Raw genomic sequence first — 15802 nt, 5'->3', positions numbered from 1 at the left:
TCAGAGCCATAATCCCCAGATGCACAGTAGTGCACGAGTTAGACTTTTTTCTGCTTCAGCACACCTAAATTAAAAAATATATATAGTTTGAACCTTTTCTTTCTGTGCTCTTAACTTTTCCCAGGTGGCTGCGCGTTTTAGAAACACTCTGCTGGTTCTGGTTGCTCTGATGATTTCTGGTACATATAGCAGCACTTACTGCCTTTTAGGGGGCGTGGAGATAAACCTCCATCTCTGGACTTGAAGCTCTATCGGGTTCTGTTTTGCACCTTCTGTTCAGCTTCTTCTGTCATGTCGCAAAAATCATGAAAGCCTTTGCGGAGAAGCTGGCAGAAGATGTGCTGCGTATTCCTAAAGTCTCGCCATGACTTTTTAGCACAGCTACGAATCCAGCCGCCTCCTTTCAGATGCTCTTTTGCACGGGAAAAAACTTCTGGCAAACTCTGTAGAGACGAAGAACATCTGAGTGAATACGTGCGCAGACGGGCGAAAGCTGCTTGTAAGGTGAAATCTCTTTAAGTGGCAGAACATTTATTGATCCTCACCCCCAGTCAAAGCAGACAAACTTGCCAATTAAGATGTTAGATCACACATATTCACTGCTGGCCTCCTTTAATTCTTCCTGCTGCAATCTGGCGTCTTCGCCCTCCTCCTTCTCCTCCTCCTCCAAACAGTTTTGTAATTAGAGACAAAAGGCCAAATCTGGCAGGGAGAGAATGCCAGTCACCGCTATGCCAAGTGTCGGCCTTGACGCAGGTGAGTTACTCATATTACTGTCTAATGCCGCTTCATTACCTATAAGACAGGCGAGTAATTAAGGTTTCTAATTGGATTCTGATTGACAGTACAGGGTATGATGAGTCATTGACATGCAGGGGGTTCAGAGGATGAGGAAGAGTGACGATTGGCAGCGACATGAACAGTGAGTCTGACAGGTCATCAGTGCACTGCAGCGCCGCAGATATGTTATCTGCCCTGAGGTGATGTGTTTGTGTGTGAATCTGTCAAATCCAGACAAGGCAGGGGAGTGAAGCAGTGAGATACGATTAAAATGAAAGGTAGGAATACTTTCCCAGCTGGACAAACAGGCCGGATCCAATAAGACGAGAAATGGAAAAAGGAAATCTTCTGGTCAATTTCAGCGCCCGCCGGTGTGAGACGTCTCATCTTTTGCTTTCTGCAGAGATGGTGTTTGTCGACTGATTTCACCTAGCTGGGTCTATACGGCTCCACATCCGGACACAGGAAGTGGACTACATGCAAAGAGAGAGAGAGAGAGAGAGATGCCGCAGAGATAGCAGGATACATCTTATTGGTCACGTTTCCTTTAAATCGAGATAAACAGCCAGAAAGCATTTCTGAACGTGATCTCTTTCAGGCTCCTCACAGCATGAGGCTTGTTTTTCTTCTCGCTGCCTTTGAGAGAACACTTGTCTTCTCGAGGCTCCGCTGGTAAATCAGACGAGCTTGACTCTGCATTTTATATCCAGAACTCAATCTGAAGAGCTCCATGTTTCTTTGCATCCTGTTACAAAGAGTCTGGACTCGGGGACATCCTTTATGTTCAGGTGTTGAGCAAATGTGCTGAATAGTAAAACAAAACTTTTAAGTACGTACATAAAAATCTTACATTATTACCAAAGAAGTCTATTTATAGCAGCAGAAATGGGTCTGCTTTCATTTCTGTTTGTTTTGCTTTGCAGGTCACTGCTCCCATTAATATTTAACTGGATGCTGCAGACGGCTGTTATGAACAGGCTGGGACGTGCCAGTGAATAAACAGAAGCATTTAAAACTGGAAAGCGAGATGAAGTCATGTTTTAAAATGACTAGATTCCCTTGAAACATTCACATTCTCAGACGGACCTGAATCTGTACACGTTTGTCTCAAGTAATTTTTCCAAATGTGTTGAAATAGAAACAATTTAAAGTTTCGACTCTTTTTCCTCTCTGTACTTCTTAGTTTGGGGACTAGATATATTTGCAGTTATCTTATAATTTATTGATGTTGAAAAAATATATTGTGATAACAGTTGTGGTTTTTACGAAGCCCAGGGGACATGGGAATTTTTTTTTCTTTTGCGTTCTCTCGCAATAATCTACTGATCAGTTATTCGGCACAATTGAACACTTTAAGCCCTTCTTATGGTGGCTGCCGTACTTTCTGCCTTAATACAAGGTTATGTAAGGTTTTTCTGTTGTATGCTAATATCTCCTTGTGAAGTATCTGACATTTTATATCTTTCTTTAGGATAGAAAGACACCACAAAACTATGATATAAACAGAAACTTTCTGTAAGTAGGAAAAAACTAAAAATACATCCAAACTATTTGGACTATTTCTGAGTTATTATCGTAGGTAATAAGTCATCTGACAGTTTTGATTGTGTCTCTGTTGTGTTCGTAGTCTGAATGGTTTAAAGGGCTTTCAGTGCTGTTCCATCTTAGCCTTAACAGACAAACATGCAATTTGTTATTATTAATAATAATAAACACATTTTCACTAAGGATCTATAAGATGAAATGAGTATAATTATTAATATGACAGGAACACGCGGGTTTGACACCTGGGCGTGTCGATGTGGGCGTGGCTGTCATTAAGTCTGAATGGGAAAGTTACTGGCCTGCTGGTTTGTGTGTATGAGGAAGCGGGTGAGCGGGGCGGTCAGTCCTTGCGAAGTTTGGAGCATAATAATCAAAATGCAATAAATCGATAATTGTGGCAGAACAAAGAAATAGTTTGGAATTGATTGATACACGGACAGATGAGATTCCCCGAGTTAACCCAGTGCGGCTGTCTACCATCACTAGTTTGCCGTGTTTTATAATAATCAAACATGTTTATTATTATTAAGTCTTTGGTACAAAAAGCTGATTGAAAGTCGATTTATTCACTGCATATTTATGTCTGTTAAGGTTGAGATGGAAATGAACATGAAAATGGCCCTTTAAACCATCCAACAGAGACGCAATTAAAACAGTCAGATGACTTATTACCCCGCGATAATAACTCAGAAATAGTCCAAATTAGGATGTGTTTTTATTTCTTTCCTACTTACGGAAAGTTTCTGTTTACATCATAGGTCTTTGGTGCTTTTCTATCCTAAAGAAAAAGATACAAAGCATCAGATATTTCACAGAGATATTAACATTCATGGAAAAACTTTACACAACCTTATATTAAACCAGAAAGTATGGCGGCCACCGTAAGAAAGGCTTTGGTGCTATCATAGATTTATGACAGTATTCAATTGATCAGTACAGTATTGCGAGGGAATTCAAAACCTTTCGCGAGGGAACAGAAAAGAAGAAAAAAAATCCCCATGTCCCCTGGAGGGCTCCGTAGGTTTTTCATGAAAAGAATATCTCAAACTAATGATGTTAGAAAACTTCAAATATTGACAGCATGTCTGAGATTGTTATTTTGGTCTTTTAAATATTTTTCTCCTATTGCCGATTTAATATCAGCTTGTTAGAAAATATGACTAAATGCAGCTGTTATGTACTGTTTTATGGAGCCTGTAAAATAGTTAATGTGTTTTTTTGGAGACTTTATCTTGAGCTTTCCAATCATTTGCTGTCTGGTGACTCATTGCTACAAAAGACTGCTGCTTTACGTCTTATATTCATCAATATTTTTTCTTGTTAATATTAGTGCTTATATTTGGCTTGAATTACAAATACACATTTTAATGTATGTATTCTTTGCTTTTAATGTAATGAGGTTGCCTGTCTCGCCCAGGTCTCCCTTGTGAAACAGAAATCTGATCTCAGTTGGACTAACCTAGTTAAATAAAGGCTAAATAAAAAAAAATAAAGTTAGTGCTAATTCAAAAATCCAATCAAAAGTACGTTGAACAGCAACGATGGATGTTTTATTGCCGGTGGTGATTAAAGGCATGTGACAGCGTAGGTTGTTTGTTAAAGCAGAATGTAAAGATCTGTAATACATTATCCAGTGTTTGGTTTGATATCCGTGTAAGTAGCTGTGAAGTGTGTCGATATTGACCTGTGGATGAATAATTAACGTTTCCTACCCTAAGAGCCAGTCCATTATCTGTATGTGTGGAAAACCTTGTGCTCTCTGACTAAAGAAAGACTGAAAAAGCTCACTGTTTAATGGTCTTAAGAGACACATTCTGCCGCTTGCGATCACACTTATTTGTGCGTTGCATTAATGATTCAGCATCCAGTGAATCGCACTGTAAATTACAGGCCATGCTTTGAAATATAACATTGCTAATGATCACTTTCAGACAGTGAGGATTAACCAGTGCAGCTGTATGAAATAATGAAACTGTATAATGTTTGCCATCAGTCGCCAGCCTGCTTTCCCTGTCTTTAGATGCATTCAATTTAATTTAGTTTATACCTTTGTGGCTGGAGACATTTAGGGGAAAATCTTTAACCGCTCACAGATAAAAACAACCTTCTAATTCACAGTCAATGAGCCACGGTTTGATTTATGTGCATTGTCTCTAAGGCTAAACAACCTGGAATCATTCTAAAGCAATAAGAAGACTGGAGCAGAAGGAGGAATAAAATTTCAGCATGACCTACATTTTCTCATAAACTACTTACACATCATCTAATGTCTCAGTCTTGCACTGTGCTGAAAACAGTGACCACAAATGAAAAATCTACTTGTTTTCTTGACACATTTGCAGAGAAAAATGTTTTGTGAAAGCTTTTTTTGTCGATTCAGAGCAAATAAAAAATCGGTATAAACATACTCTAATAATGAATCTGGACTGAAGGCGTGTAGTTAATGAGGTAAACTTTCTGATTTCTGCTTGTTCCATCCATCCATCCATTTTCTAACACCCTTGTCCCTAATGGGGTCAGGAGGGTTGCTGATGTCAATCTCCAGCTACGTTCCGGGCGAGAGGCGGGGTTCACCCTGGACAGGTCGCCAGTCTGTTGCAGGGCAACACAGAGACATACAAGACAAACAAACATTCACACACACACTCACAGAAACCTAGGGAGAATTTAGAGAGACCAATTAACCTGACAGTCATGTTTTTGGACTGTGGGAGGAAGCCGGAGAACCCGGAGAGAACCCATGAATGTACAGGGAGAACATGCAAACTCCATGCAGAAAGACTTCGGGCCAGGAATCAAACCCAGGACCTTCTTGCTGCAAGACAACAGCTCTACCAACTGCGCCACTGTGCAGCCCATTTCTGCTTGTCACTTTCCAAATCTTTTTGCTTGGCAGAAATACCTGAGCATTAGAGGGGCATTTAATTTAGCAAGTTTCCATGGTAAAAGTAAAATAAATATGTGTTTGTGTATAACTCTCAAGAACAATTACAGCTTGTGGCTTTAAATATAGAAAAATATATCTAAAACTAGTTTCCAGACCTGGAAATACATTTTATTTTCAAGAATTGCTGGAACAGAATACAAGAGGAAGAAAGGCTAAGAGGAGCCGATTGAAACCAGATATTTACATACGTAGTCTAAAAGAAACATAACTTTTTCACTTCACTCTCACGTTACATCAAACTAAGCTCTTCTGCTTTAATGTATGTAGGACTACCAACATTATTTATATTTGCAAAGAAAAAATTTTTTTTTTAATAAACCTAACCCTGCATTTTCAGCTTGCCTTGATGGATCAACATATGCTGAGTAAAACAGTGTCATGTTTACGTTTTGTAAACATGACAGTGTTTACAGTGTCATGTCCTGTCAATGTTGACACAAAACTTCCAGCTTGTGGCAAACTTTATCCCCGAGAGTCACACACATATGCTGGGAAAAAAAAGGATAAAACGACAAACACCTTGAGAGAACAGATGTTTGTTGTTTTTTATCACAGCAGCAGGGAAGAGCAAAACAACGTGGCCCGGGGGGAAAACACACATTGCACAGAAAAAAAAAAAAAGAAAACAACTATGATTTTCAAATTTAATGATCTGTGCTCTACTTAGCTTTAAAATACTACTCAAACAGATTAATCAGAACATTTCTTGGCTCTTTTTTTGTTTTGTTTTTTAACTGCATTGCTGGTATTCATCATTGTGAATAAAAGAATCATGGCGCTCTAAGGTGGAGAGATGAGCTACAGGAAAGCCGGGTTTGGCTACAAGGGAACACATGTTGGGAGGATCAGTTTGCTGTTGTTCTTTGGTCTTTGTGGAGGATTCGGCAACAATAAAAAATGTATTAAAAATCAACAGGCTTATCCCTCAGAGAACATGAGAGCGTCTTCAGTTCAGAGGCAAAGTGCTCTGGTGGGTGAATCACGAACAATGACAGTTTTGTTAGAGGTGGGGAAACAAACCTGTTGTCATGGTTCAGCGTGGCTGAACAGAGTTTGGGTATAATGTTGGCAAAATGTTCAGAGAGCATCGCGTCACCTTGAGTTTCAACTGCAAGGTTGCATTTTCTTTCTTCAGCCTTTGCTGACTGTTTTTGGTGCACCGATTGCTAATTTTTCACTCGTTCCTGCTTTGCTTTACTGCCGAGCAAAGACCAGCTGTCTGCAGCTCACCTGCGGTCCTTGCTTGGCAGATTGATTCTGCTGCCTGTGAGCTCGGCCACCTGCAGAAAACGCCACACTGACAGCTGGCAATAGTTACAAAACACCAACGAGTCGGCTTTCTGGCCCCACGGACAGATGCTACAACACAGATCAGCGGCAATTTAACCAATATATGCCAAAACAGCGTAGATTTTCATTAGTGGAACAGGTGAAAACCAGGATGTTCAAAAAGCTGAGAGTCCCCGTTGTTTGGTGCAGATATAAGGAGAAAGTGTGTTTCCTCGTCTGGGACGTTTCGCAGCACACTCGTGTTTACTCAGGGCAGAGCAAGCGGACCGGGGAATGTGTGTCATGTGTTCTTAGGGAGGGCACCGTCAGGACAACACCCCCCCACACACACGCACACATATAGACTAATATAGCTCCTCTGTAATATGAGAGAAGCTCGGATAAATATTAGTTTCGCTTTATTGGCAGTGTTTACGGAGCGTTTTTTCATGTATGCCCGGACAGTCGGGAGAATCGTGCGGTTCAGCAGACTGAGGCAACGTATCTTTGTCCAGGTATTTGCTTTTGCTTCCTGCTTTAAATATTCATAACAAACTTTATTAGCTGTGGTGCTTTGGATTACCTACCAAGATATAAACAAGCAAACAAAAAAGCTTTAAAACTCACAGAAATACATTTCTACAAACACCTACAGACAATCTAATAATTATAATACAAAATGTAGGACCTGGAAATGGTTCAGTATGTTAGAAAACTTCTTATTTGAAACAAAAAGGCTGCAATCAATACTGCTGCTGAAATAATATATTATTATAGTTGTGATAAAACTTTTCAAAACTTTTTGGAGAGCGATTTAAGTAATTATTACCCGTTTATAGGTTTGATGGTTATGTTACAAAATCAACTTTATAAAATACAAAAGATGCACTGTTTACTGTTGCATTTATCCCTTGTAAATAATCAGATATAAGCCCCATTTATTTCTGTAGAATATGCTACATTTTGTCATTCTGCTATTTAAAGTGTAACATAAGCAGCAATATGATTTCTGATTGACTATTTTTGTTATTCTTTTATTTTCTGAAAACAGGTATTACCAATTTTGGTTCCTCTTTAAGCACAAGAAGATTGTATGATATAAACAGAAGTTTAAATGTTTTCTGACATCCTGTTACGATCTGTTAATACTTACTAAGTGCAGAAGAAGCAACATCATGAGAGAGCTTCCTTTTGTGTCTTATTTTAGTGATTAATGTGGTTAGCAAAACTAACACAGCAGGCTCTGAGTGCACTCACTAGGGAATGCTAACCTTTACCTTAACTTTGAGATTACCTGCCAATATTTCTGCTTGGACCGTAAGGATAGAGGTTTAAAACCCAGCAGGAGGAAACAGAGCAACTTTGCTCAGCCTCTCATCACCAATGTTAAGTCTTGCTCTCTCTTGCTCTCTTGAAGCCTAAATCAACAGCTGGCATGTCCCAGTAGTTCAAACAAAATATGTTAAGTTTATACTTCCTCTCTGTGGTTTCTCTCACGTTATATTAAAATGCACCGCAATAGTATGAACGAATCCCCACAGTAACACAGGAAGAGTGCTGTTGCTAGCCCAAAATGGCTAGCGACAGCACTCGATTCGATCTTCTGGTTTCACAGGTCAAGGCAGATTAAGCTGAAAATAATCTTGAGTCTAATTAATCAACTGATTTCTCAGTGAGTGTTTTGTTGCGAGCTGATATTAGCTTGGTTTCAAGTCAGACTATGTGCTCCGGTAGCTAGCCTGCTATATGAAGCTTGAAAAATCTGGTCACTTTGTCTATTGTTTTGTGATTTTATAAATAAAATTTTAAACTCAATGGACAATTTTACACGTTCTAAAACTTTTTAAAACATTGGTACACCTTTATTCTAACAAGTGAACCACACCTAGTCTAAAAATATCTTAAGACTCTTTAATTTATTATAATAAATCACGTGCTTTGTTTTATAATACAAAAACTATTTCCCTATTTTTTTCCAAAATGCAACAAAAATGGAAATAAATTTGTAATTTAACTCTTGGTGATTTAGAAAACTGGTACAATCACATCCTAAATTATATCCACATACCGTACATCCATCCTGAGCCCTGGTCCAAATGACGGTGTGATGACAGAACATGCAGTCAGGTGAACAAATGTTCTCTGCTATGAGTCGTGTGATGTTCTGACAGGAAATGACATACAGTAAACCTGGTGGTGAAACATTTATCAGTGCACCAGGTACTGGATGCAGCTAACTTTAAATTTTAAAAGCAAATTTTTTTAATCCTCATAAAATCCTGTCTTTCACACAGTTTTTCTGAAAAACATCAAGTCATTTTACCACAGAATGCTCAACCAATCTACCTAAAATGAGCTTCTGGTGTGGGGTTGTTATTTCATGGAGTGTGTCTTCACTTATGTTTAGGTTTGGGTGGAACTGGGAGGAAACCGGTTTTCCTATCTTGAGTCAAACTATTGCAGGTTTATAGTTTAAACAATCTTTACATTATCAACTTTTTTTTTTGCTTTTTTTGTATTATTTGCTCACGTTTCATTGAATTCATTCATGCACTGATGACAACATTCATGGTAAGATAAGAGCTCTTTCTTCCCCTCAACATTGAAATAATAAAAATGGCTCAAATTGCTCTTCTATTAGAATAAGAGTGGTTTCTCTGAAAGTTTTTCCTTCTCACTGCTCCTGCTACCGGTCATAAACACATCGCTCTGCACTCACTTCTGGTTTCTGGCCTAACTTTTAATATTCTTGGAGAGCTGCTTTGGATGAGCGCACAGCTGCTGATTGCTGGTAAAAGGTTTGAAGTGTCTGAATGATGACATTTAATTTACCTGACCTTTTCTAGGCTGGAAACAGCTAACAAGATAATTAAAGACCAAGGGGGTTGGTAAAAAGTATCTGAAAGCTCAGACTTTCTCTTTTTATTTGTCCAAACATTTTCAACTTGAGGCTTTTTAATAAAATGTCTGATAACTCTCCTATTTCTCCTGGATATAATCATGTTTGCTTGCTAAAATAATCCATATGTGACTTGCTGTATGTAGTTCAAGTGCTGCTATGGCTGAGTGCACTCTATCAATAGCCTGTATTTAGAGCTGTAATAAAATTCAGATCTGCAGGATTCTCAAACCCCTCTTGTTTTCTTTATGCGCCCAGCACCGCGAGCTTCAAAAGAAAGATGTCTTCATTGGGCGCAGAGCAGCTTAAAATGCTCATAATCACCGATTTCATGATGTGCCTTTGGCTGCAAATGAAGTTTTGATGATGCAGGTTCATTAGTGCTAATTCATGTAAAGTGAAGGGAAGAGGCAAGAGAAGAAAGAGGATGAATGAGGAGTGGAGGAGGCTGGTGTGAGCTTATGCTGATACTTGCTCTCCGTTGAATTTTTATTCCTCAACTTCAATTACCCAGGCTCAGGCAGGATTTTTTTTTTCCTCATAAATGCTCTGCTGCTCACGTTACTCTGTTGGTTTCAAGAGACATTGATGGTAAGAGAAGGTGATTTTTTTTTTCTTCTTCTTCTTTTCCATCTGTTTATTTAATCAGGAACTGTCGCTCCAGAAACATTATTCTTGATTTGTTTTCTGACTTAAGACACATTATTTCTCAGAGATGAGAATCACTCATAATCACTATTATTGAGGTGCTGTGGAGCTGTCAGATATCTACCAATTACTATCAGTTCCTCTTTTATCAGCAGTAATCAAAGCCACTCACCATTCCCTCTCTACATGAAGGAGGGACGTTTTTACTGCTTTTCATTGCTCTCAGTGGACCATGTGCAATCAAGATTGCTGGCTGAGACGGTGAAAACATCCATCAGAGGGTTAATTGTTCAGTTATACGGCTTCCCAAATGTTATTGCATTGAAACAAATATGCTATGCAACCAACTCTTTGATTCTTAGGTTTAAGCCCTGAATAAAAGATACAATATCAAGGTGACTATTAGCTTTTTCATGCAGAAAAAATGTGTTGGAAGGTGTTTCCATTATCAGGATGAATGTTTCAGAGAGTGGAGAGCTGACGTTTTTACAGTGTTTAGAAGAAAGTTGGGAAGCATTAATCAATGGCTTTGATCCGGGTTTTGATTAGTAAATAATTTAATAGCTGCAGTTTCCAACAAAGTGATGATCCTGAATCTGAAGTGAAAAAAGCAAATTGTGAGAAAGTAGTCATAGAAAAGAAATGAAATGCATCTTCACTACCTTTTCTGAACCTTAAAATCTTTCAGGTCTGCCAACTCAGCAACATAAAACTCACAAAGGCAAAATCAAAACATAGAGTTAACTCCAAATGTTGAAATATAGCATTCAGAGCTGCCTGTCTTTTTTTTAAACTCTGATCCATAGACACTTGTTGATGATGTATGTCTTTCTTTCTCTGATCTTTTCAGGATTTCATTCATGTCTTAAAGTTTTCCTTCTGGACTTCAAAAGCAAACACTGCAGCACCTAGACCTTTTAAAATCGGAAGTTGGACAATGCCAACAGCAGAGGAGCCACGCGACTGTTTGCAGGGCATCATAGAGCCCAAGAGTATAATGTAGTCCTCACTGACTCCTTCTTCAAAACAAAGTCACTGGGCTGATTTGGGCTACGGAAGAAATGGAGAAAGCTGTTGAGGATTTAAATTTGTCCTTTCTGCTGGAGCATGAAAGGGAAATGATCCTGAAGGTGCTGCAGAAAGACGAGAAGCTGAGGAAACGTGAGGAGAAAAGGATACGGTGAGGACTTTAATGCCCAAAGTCTCTTTACTTCTCTTCTCTGTGTGCTTATCTCCTTCTCTTCTCTGTCTGCTTTGCAGAAAGTTAAAAAATGACCTGCTGGAGATCAAGCGAAAAGGTTCCCGCCGGCCGCAGGACTCTGAGGAGCGGCAGTGCGCTCGCTGCCTCAAAACGCTGGGGCTGATCTTTGACCGTGGCGAACTCTGCGATGAATGCCAGCTGCGCGTTTGCAGCGACTGTCGTGGAACGATCGCCGGCTCACGCAAGTGGAGATGCAACGTCTGTGCCAAGATTTTGTAAGTGTGTCGGCCATAGAGAGGCAGGACAGAAACTGAGAGGAGGGATGGACTCTACATGTGTGGTTTTGATTAATGATCCTACATCTGCATCCATTTGTCAATCAGGGCCTCGGGGGATTTGGCGCTGTGTTTAATTCTGAAAAATAAAATCCTTACAAACCAAAAAACAACCATTCATCAAATGTTGACAGTTTCTCAACTTTATAGACATCACTCATTAGTTGTTTTATAGTTGTTGTCCCAAATGCATGTAGACCCTTAGGTCTTTCCTGATGATGTATTTAATTTTATTTATTTACAGTATGTTAGTACTTAATGCATTATATATTGGAGGCATCTTTTATATTCAATAAAACACTTTAACAAACCTATTTTTATAAGTTTCTGCAGATCGAATGTTGAGTAAGCACTTCCAGAGGGCTTCACCAGACATGGTAGGACAAGAACATGGGACTTTTCACATGTCTGACGTGTTGTTGACATGCTGGCACAAGCAACTGTTCAAAAATGTGTAACATATAGAAAATCATAGGGTTTTTTTTTGCCTCCAATAGCCCTCAGCTTTGTGATAGAGAAACATTTAAATGTTGAATGTTGGAGTTTGATTATTGCTGAGGGAATTAATCCAAGGAAGCAGATCTGGATCAGAAATGCATCGCAGCTTCATTCTGTCCTGAAGTACATTCCTGCAAAAAAAAGCAACATTTTTAAAATAACTTTTGAACCCAAAGTTAGAGATGCAATTTAACAAATAACAAATTTAAAGTTTATTTGAGAATTTTTTTTTAACAAATCCATTACAAAGACGAACAATATTTCTACAGATTAATTTTTGAACCCAAAGGTTTTTCAGTTTGCATCATGCCTATGAAAGCACTCCTTCACTCCTTGCAGCATGTTGCGGGTTACACCTCATGTGTAAGGGCCTTGTTGGTTTCTGTGTTGCTAAATCTGCATTCCCCACGTGTTGCACAGTCACACATTATAGCCACTCAGCCTGAAGGATTGCCAAAATGCAACAACCCTCATTTATCTTCATTAAGTTCTGGTAATGTTGTCTAATGCATCACTGATGCATCTTCTGTGTCTGCTGGCCTCCACTCTCTGTTTTAAATGACTGTTTGAATATCTGATCATTCATGATACCTCCATTTATGCCCTCTGTTGCTTTTCTCTGTGTTCTAGTTCTTTGCATGTGAATTTGTAGACATTACGCAGCCTTGATCTGCAAACGCACCGATTCACGTTCATGTTAGATTATTCCTTCTGGATGCTGCAGTTTGTCAGTGAGTGTATTTAGTCTCTTTTTTTCAATATGCTAGAAAACATATGTATCATTAGTGAAATCAGCAGAGCATATATGTCCTACTTATGAGGGTGGGGATAAATCTCCACACTCAACAGGATGCTAAATGGAGCCTGAAATAAAATGCAAACAGATAATTTAGGCTATTTAGTGCAAAGATATTTTTCTGTCCCTACTGACTGAAAACTCTGTATGCAGGATTCAACATCAATCATAAAATGTTTGTTTTTATTTTTTATCAAGGACTCAAAAGGCAAAAGGTTTAGGTGTTTATTTAGGGTTTTTTGAATTTATAGTTACAGTCTCTTAAAGAAAAAGAGGCTGTAAATATAAGGTTTCTTATTTTCCATATTCTAAAAGGATTCATCTGAAGTAGATAAATATGAAGCCAAAACGAAGAATATTCTCCAAAAAACCCAGAGTGAGCACAACTAATTATTTCTTTTATTTACACCTATCTGGTCTGTTGTAGTTTTAAAGTTTTCTGCTTCATCTTATTGCACTTTTTATTTCTGAAAGTGTGGGTCAGCTGTGGTTTGTTTCACCACATTCCCGTTCATCTTACTCCGGTTGTGTCAAACGTGGAGAGATTTATTGGTGCTTCAGTGAACTCTGTTCATGATGATAGATTTTTTTTCATATCTGCCCTGACAGCAGCTTTTTCTTAATGCTCTGCATGTGGACAGTGTGATACGTTACAGTGACAACCACCAACCGTGAGCCGCAGTGACCAGACTTCAGTGTCGCTGCAGTCATTTTTAATACCAGCTCAATCTAAGCACATCAAATGGTTTGTAGATTTCACAAAACAACCGAATATAATGCATTTTGCACAGTGATTTTATCCAGATTATTTATTTTAGTAGAAACAGGATCAAGACATCGGTCTCAAAAATGCTTACTAGTTTTAACAACCTTAATTTCCGCTTCAGCGTAACATGGACAAGATTTTTTATACTCTATTTTTTTTAGACTTCTTTAGTTGTATGAAATGAAATGAAATGAAATGAAATGAAATTTATTCGAACATGATACAAATATAAAAATAAAATAGTGCACAGTAACAAGAAGTGCATAAGAAAGAAGAGAAAATACAGATTTTTAGTTTCAGTTAACATATCATGCTCAAAATGGTCAATATGTCATTTAAATAATTGAACTAATGTTTGTTGCATCGGCGTGTTAATAAAAACTAACATAAAATCACCATTAAAATAAAGATTAAACATGATAAATACCTTTTTTTGAGCAACCCTTTTCTCCATCTTTTCATTTTTAGATTTAATAATGCTATGCTTTAGTTTTCAAAGCACACTCTGTCCAAATTCTGCATTTTATATTTTACATTTTTCTTCTCGGTTTCGGAGTCATGTACTTAAAAACAAATCATTTGGCAGTGCCTGGTATGAGTAATGACAGTGAGCCCTTCTGGAAGGAGAAAACCCTTTGCTCGGCTCTCACCCACAGGTCTTTGTGTCTTGGATTGTGTGTTTTTACAACAGGGAGCTGAAGGTGGTGACTGGAGAGTGGTTCCTGGAGGAACGGTCCAGGCGCTTTGAGCAGAAAGCGCTGAGCAGTGACGTCATCAAGCATACCATCCTGAGCGCCCCACCAAGTAAGTCTGGTTGCTAATGTCTGAAAGACAACACCATAAAACCATAACTATAACCATTAAGACTGATGTGTGCTGGACGATTGCAGATTTTATTAATTAATAGAGTTTTTGGTCACAAGGTGCGGAAAAAAAGTCTACAGAAAACCTGTCAACATCCTCTGATTTAGAGAAACCAGACACTCCAAAATCCAACCGAAGTGCAGTACGCAACATCATGGATGGTGCCAGAAAGAAAGGGTAAGAAAACAGCACAAAGATTTGTGTGGAGTGAGGCTGGATGGAGTGATGAGCAGTCAGTATTTTATATCCTTATGATTATATTCGAAGGGCTCACGATGCATTTCCACATGAAAAACAGCCATGATGGAGTCCAGACCATCACCGCATTGAAAATCTTTTAGATGTGTCTGAGAAGACTTCCTGCAGTCTCCCATCATCGACATAAAACATGGAGAAGAAAATCAATGTAGCTCTGGCAGGAAATAAGTGTTGTGACAATGCACAGTATTAACCTATCTGACCAATGACGGTCAATATATGTCACTATCAACTACAGATGGACCAATAAATACAAAAGTCTCTGACTATTTCTGTGCACAGTGTACGAACCATGCAGACAGGATAATATAACCTCAAATCTAATCAAATGGGCTTTGAGCTGAGTGCACTCTTTAATCTAAGATCCTTTGAAGTGACCAAATGGACATTTATTTGATTTGTCAGAGGCCTGGAATGTATTTTAAAATACATTTTCTGAAGCAAAGAAACATTAATTGGATTCTGCCAGCTGTGATCACTTCTAGTCTTGGCTGCAGTCTGGTGGTCGTTTTGTGACGCAAAACGATATTAGATTAAACATTTATGATCTGCTTAATCATAAATGTTTGGTCGGGTTTGATGGCAAAGAACTTTGCACTGAGCTTTAGCTATTCTCAAAAGCAAAGAGATTTTTTTTTTTAGAAGTAGTCCACTTTGACATGTTTGTTTTTTTCTTGTTGTAATGAACTTGCTTGTTGCCTGGCGCAGCTGTGTTTTCATTCGTGCTCAAACAAACTTTTCCAGAAGTCGTAAAATTTCAGATGAAACAAGCCCAAGTTTGAATTTTATAAAGTAGAACATGATATAATAAATATATAACACATCACAATAAAAAAAAATGCGCTGATTGTTTTGCACATTTGTAGTTTCATATTCAACTTTTTTTTCTCCTAAAATGAAACTATCTGCCGCAGGAAACCTGCCAGTGAAATGTTTTATACCTGCTTTGAGAGCTGACAACTTTAATGTATTTTTTTATATTCCACTCTTAGTGCA

The 15802-nt window shown here is 38.4% G+C and overlaps 1 protein-coding gene across 4 annotated transcripts in view; it reads left to right on the top strand.

Annotated features, from left to right (window-relative positions):
• The window catches only part of sytl5 (synaptotagmin-like 5), a 44208-nt gene that overhangs the window by 11140 nt on the left and 17266 nt on the right, over positions 1–15802 (top strand). For 3 of the 4 annotated variants that reach the window (XM_044130912.1, XM_044130913.1, XM_044130910.1), the window contains exons 2-5: positions 10939–11268; positions 11349–11564; positions 14376–14488; positions 14608–14725. In XM_044130912.1, coding sequence (XP_043986847.1) covers positions 11150–11268; positions 11349–11564; positions 14376–14488; positions 14608–14725 — 566 coding nt within the window. In that variant the 5' untranslated portion in view covers positions 10939–11149. Of the gene's footprint in view, positions 1–6932; positions 7057–10938; positions 11269–11348; positions 11565–14375; positions 14489–14607; positions 14726–15802 lie in introns of those variants that run through there. The other variant, XM_044130911.1, reaches the window with a different exon arrangement.

Source organism: Gambusia affinis, linkage group LG11 (assembly GCF_019740435.1).
Source record: "Gambusia affinis linkage group LG11, SWU_Gaff_1.0, whole genome shotgun sequence".
In the NCBI taxonomy this organism is placed as follows: domain Eukaryota; kingdom Metazoa; phylum Chordata; class Actinopteri; order Cyprinodontiformes; family Poeciliidae; genus Gambusia; species Gambusia affinis.
The sequence above is the reverse complement of the archived record's forward strand: the minus strand, read 5'-3'. Positions and strand labels throughout refer to the sequence as shown.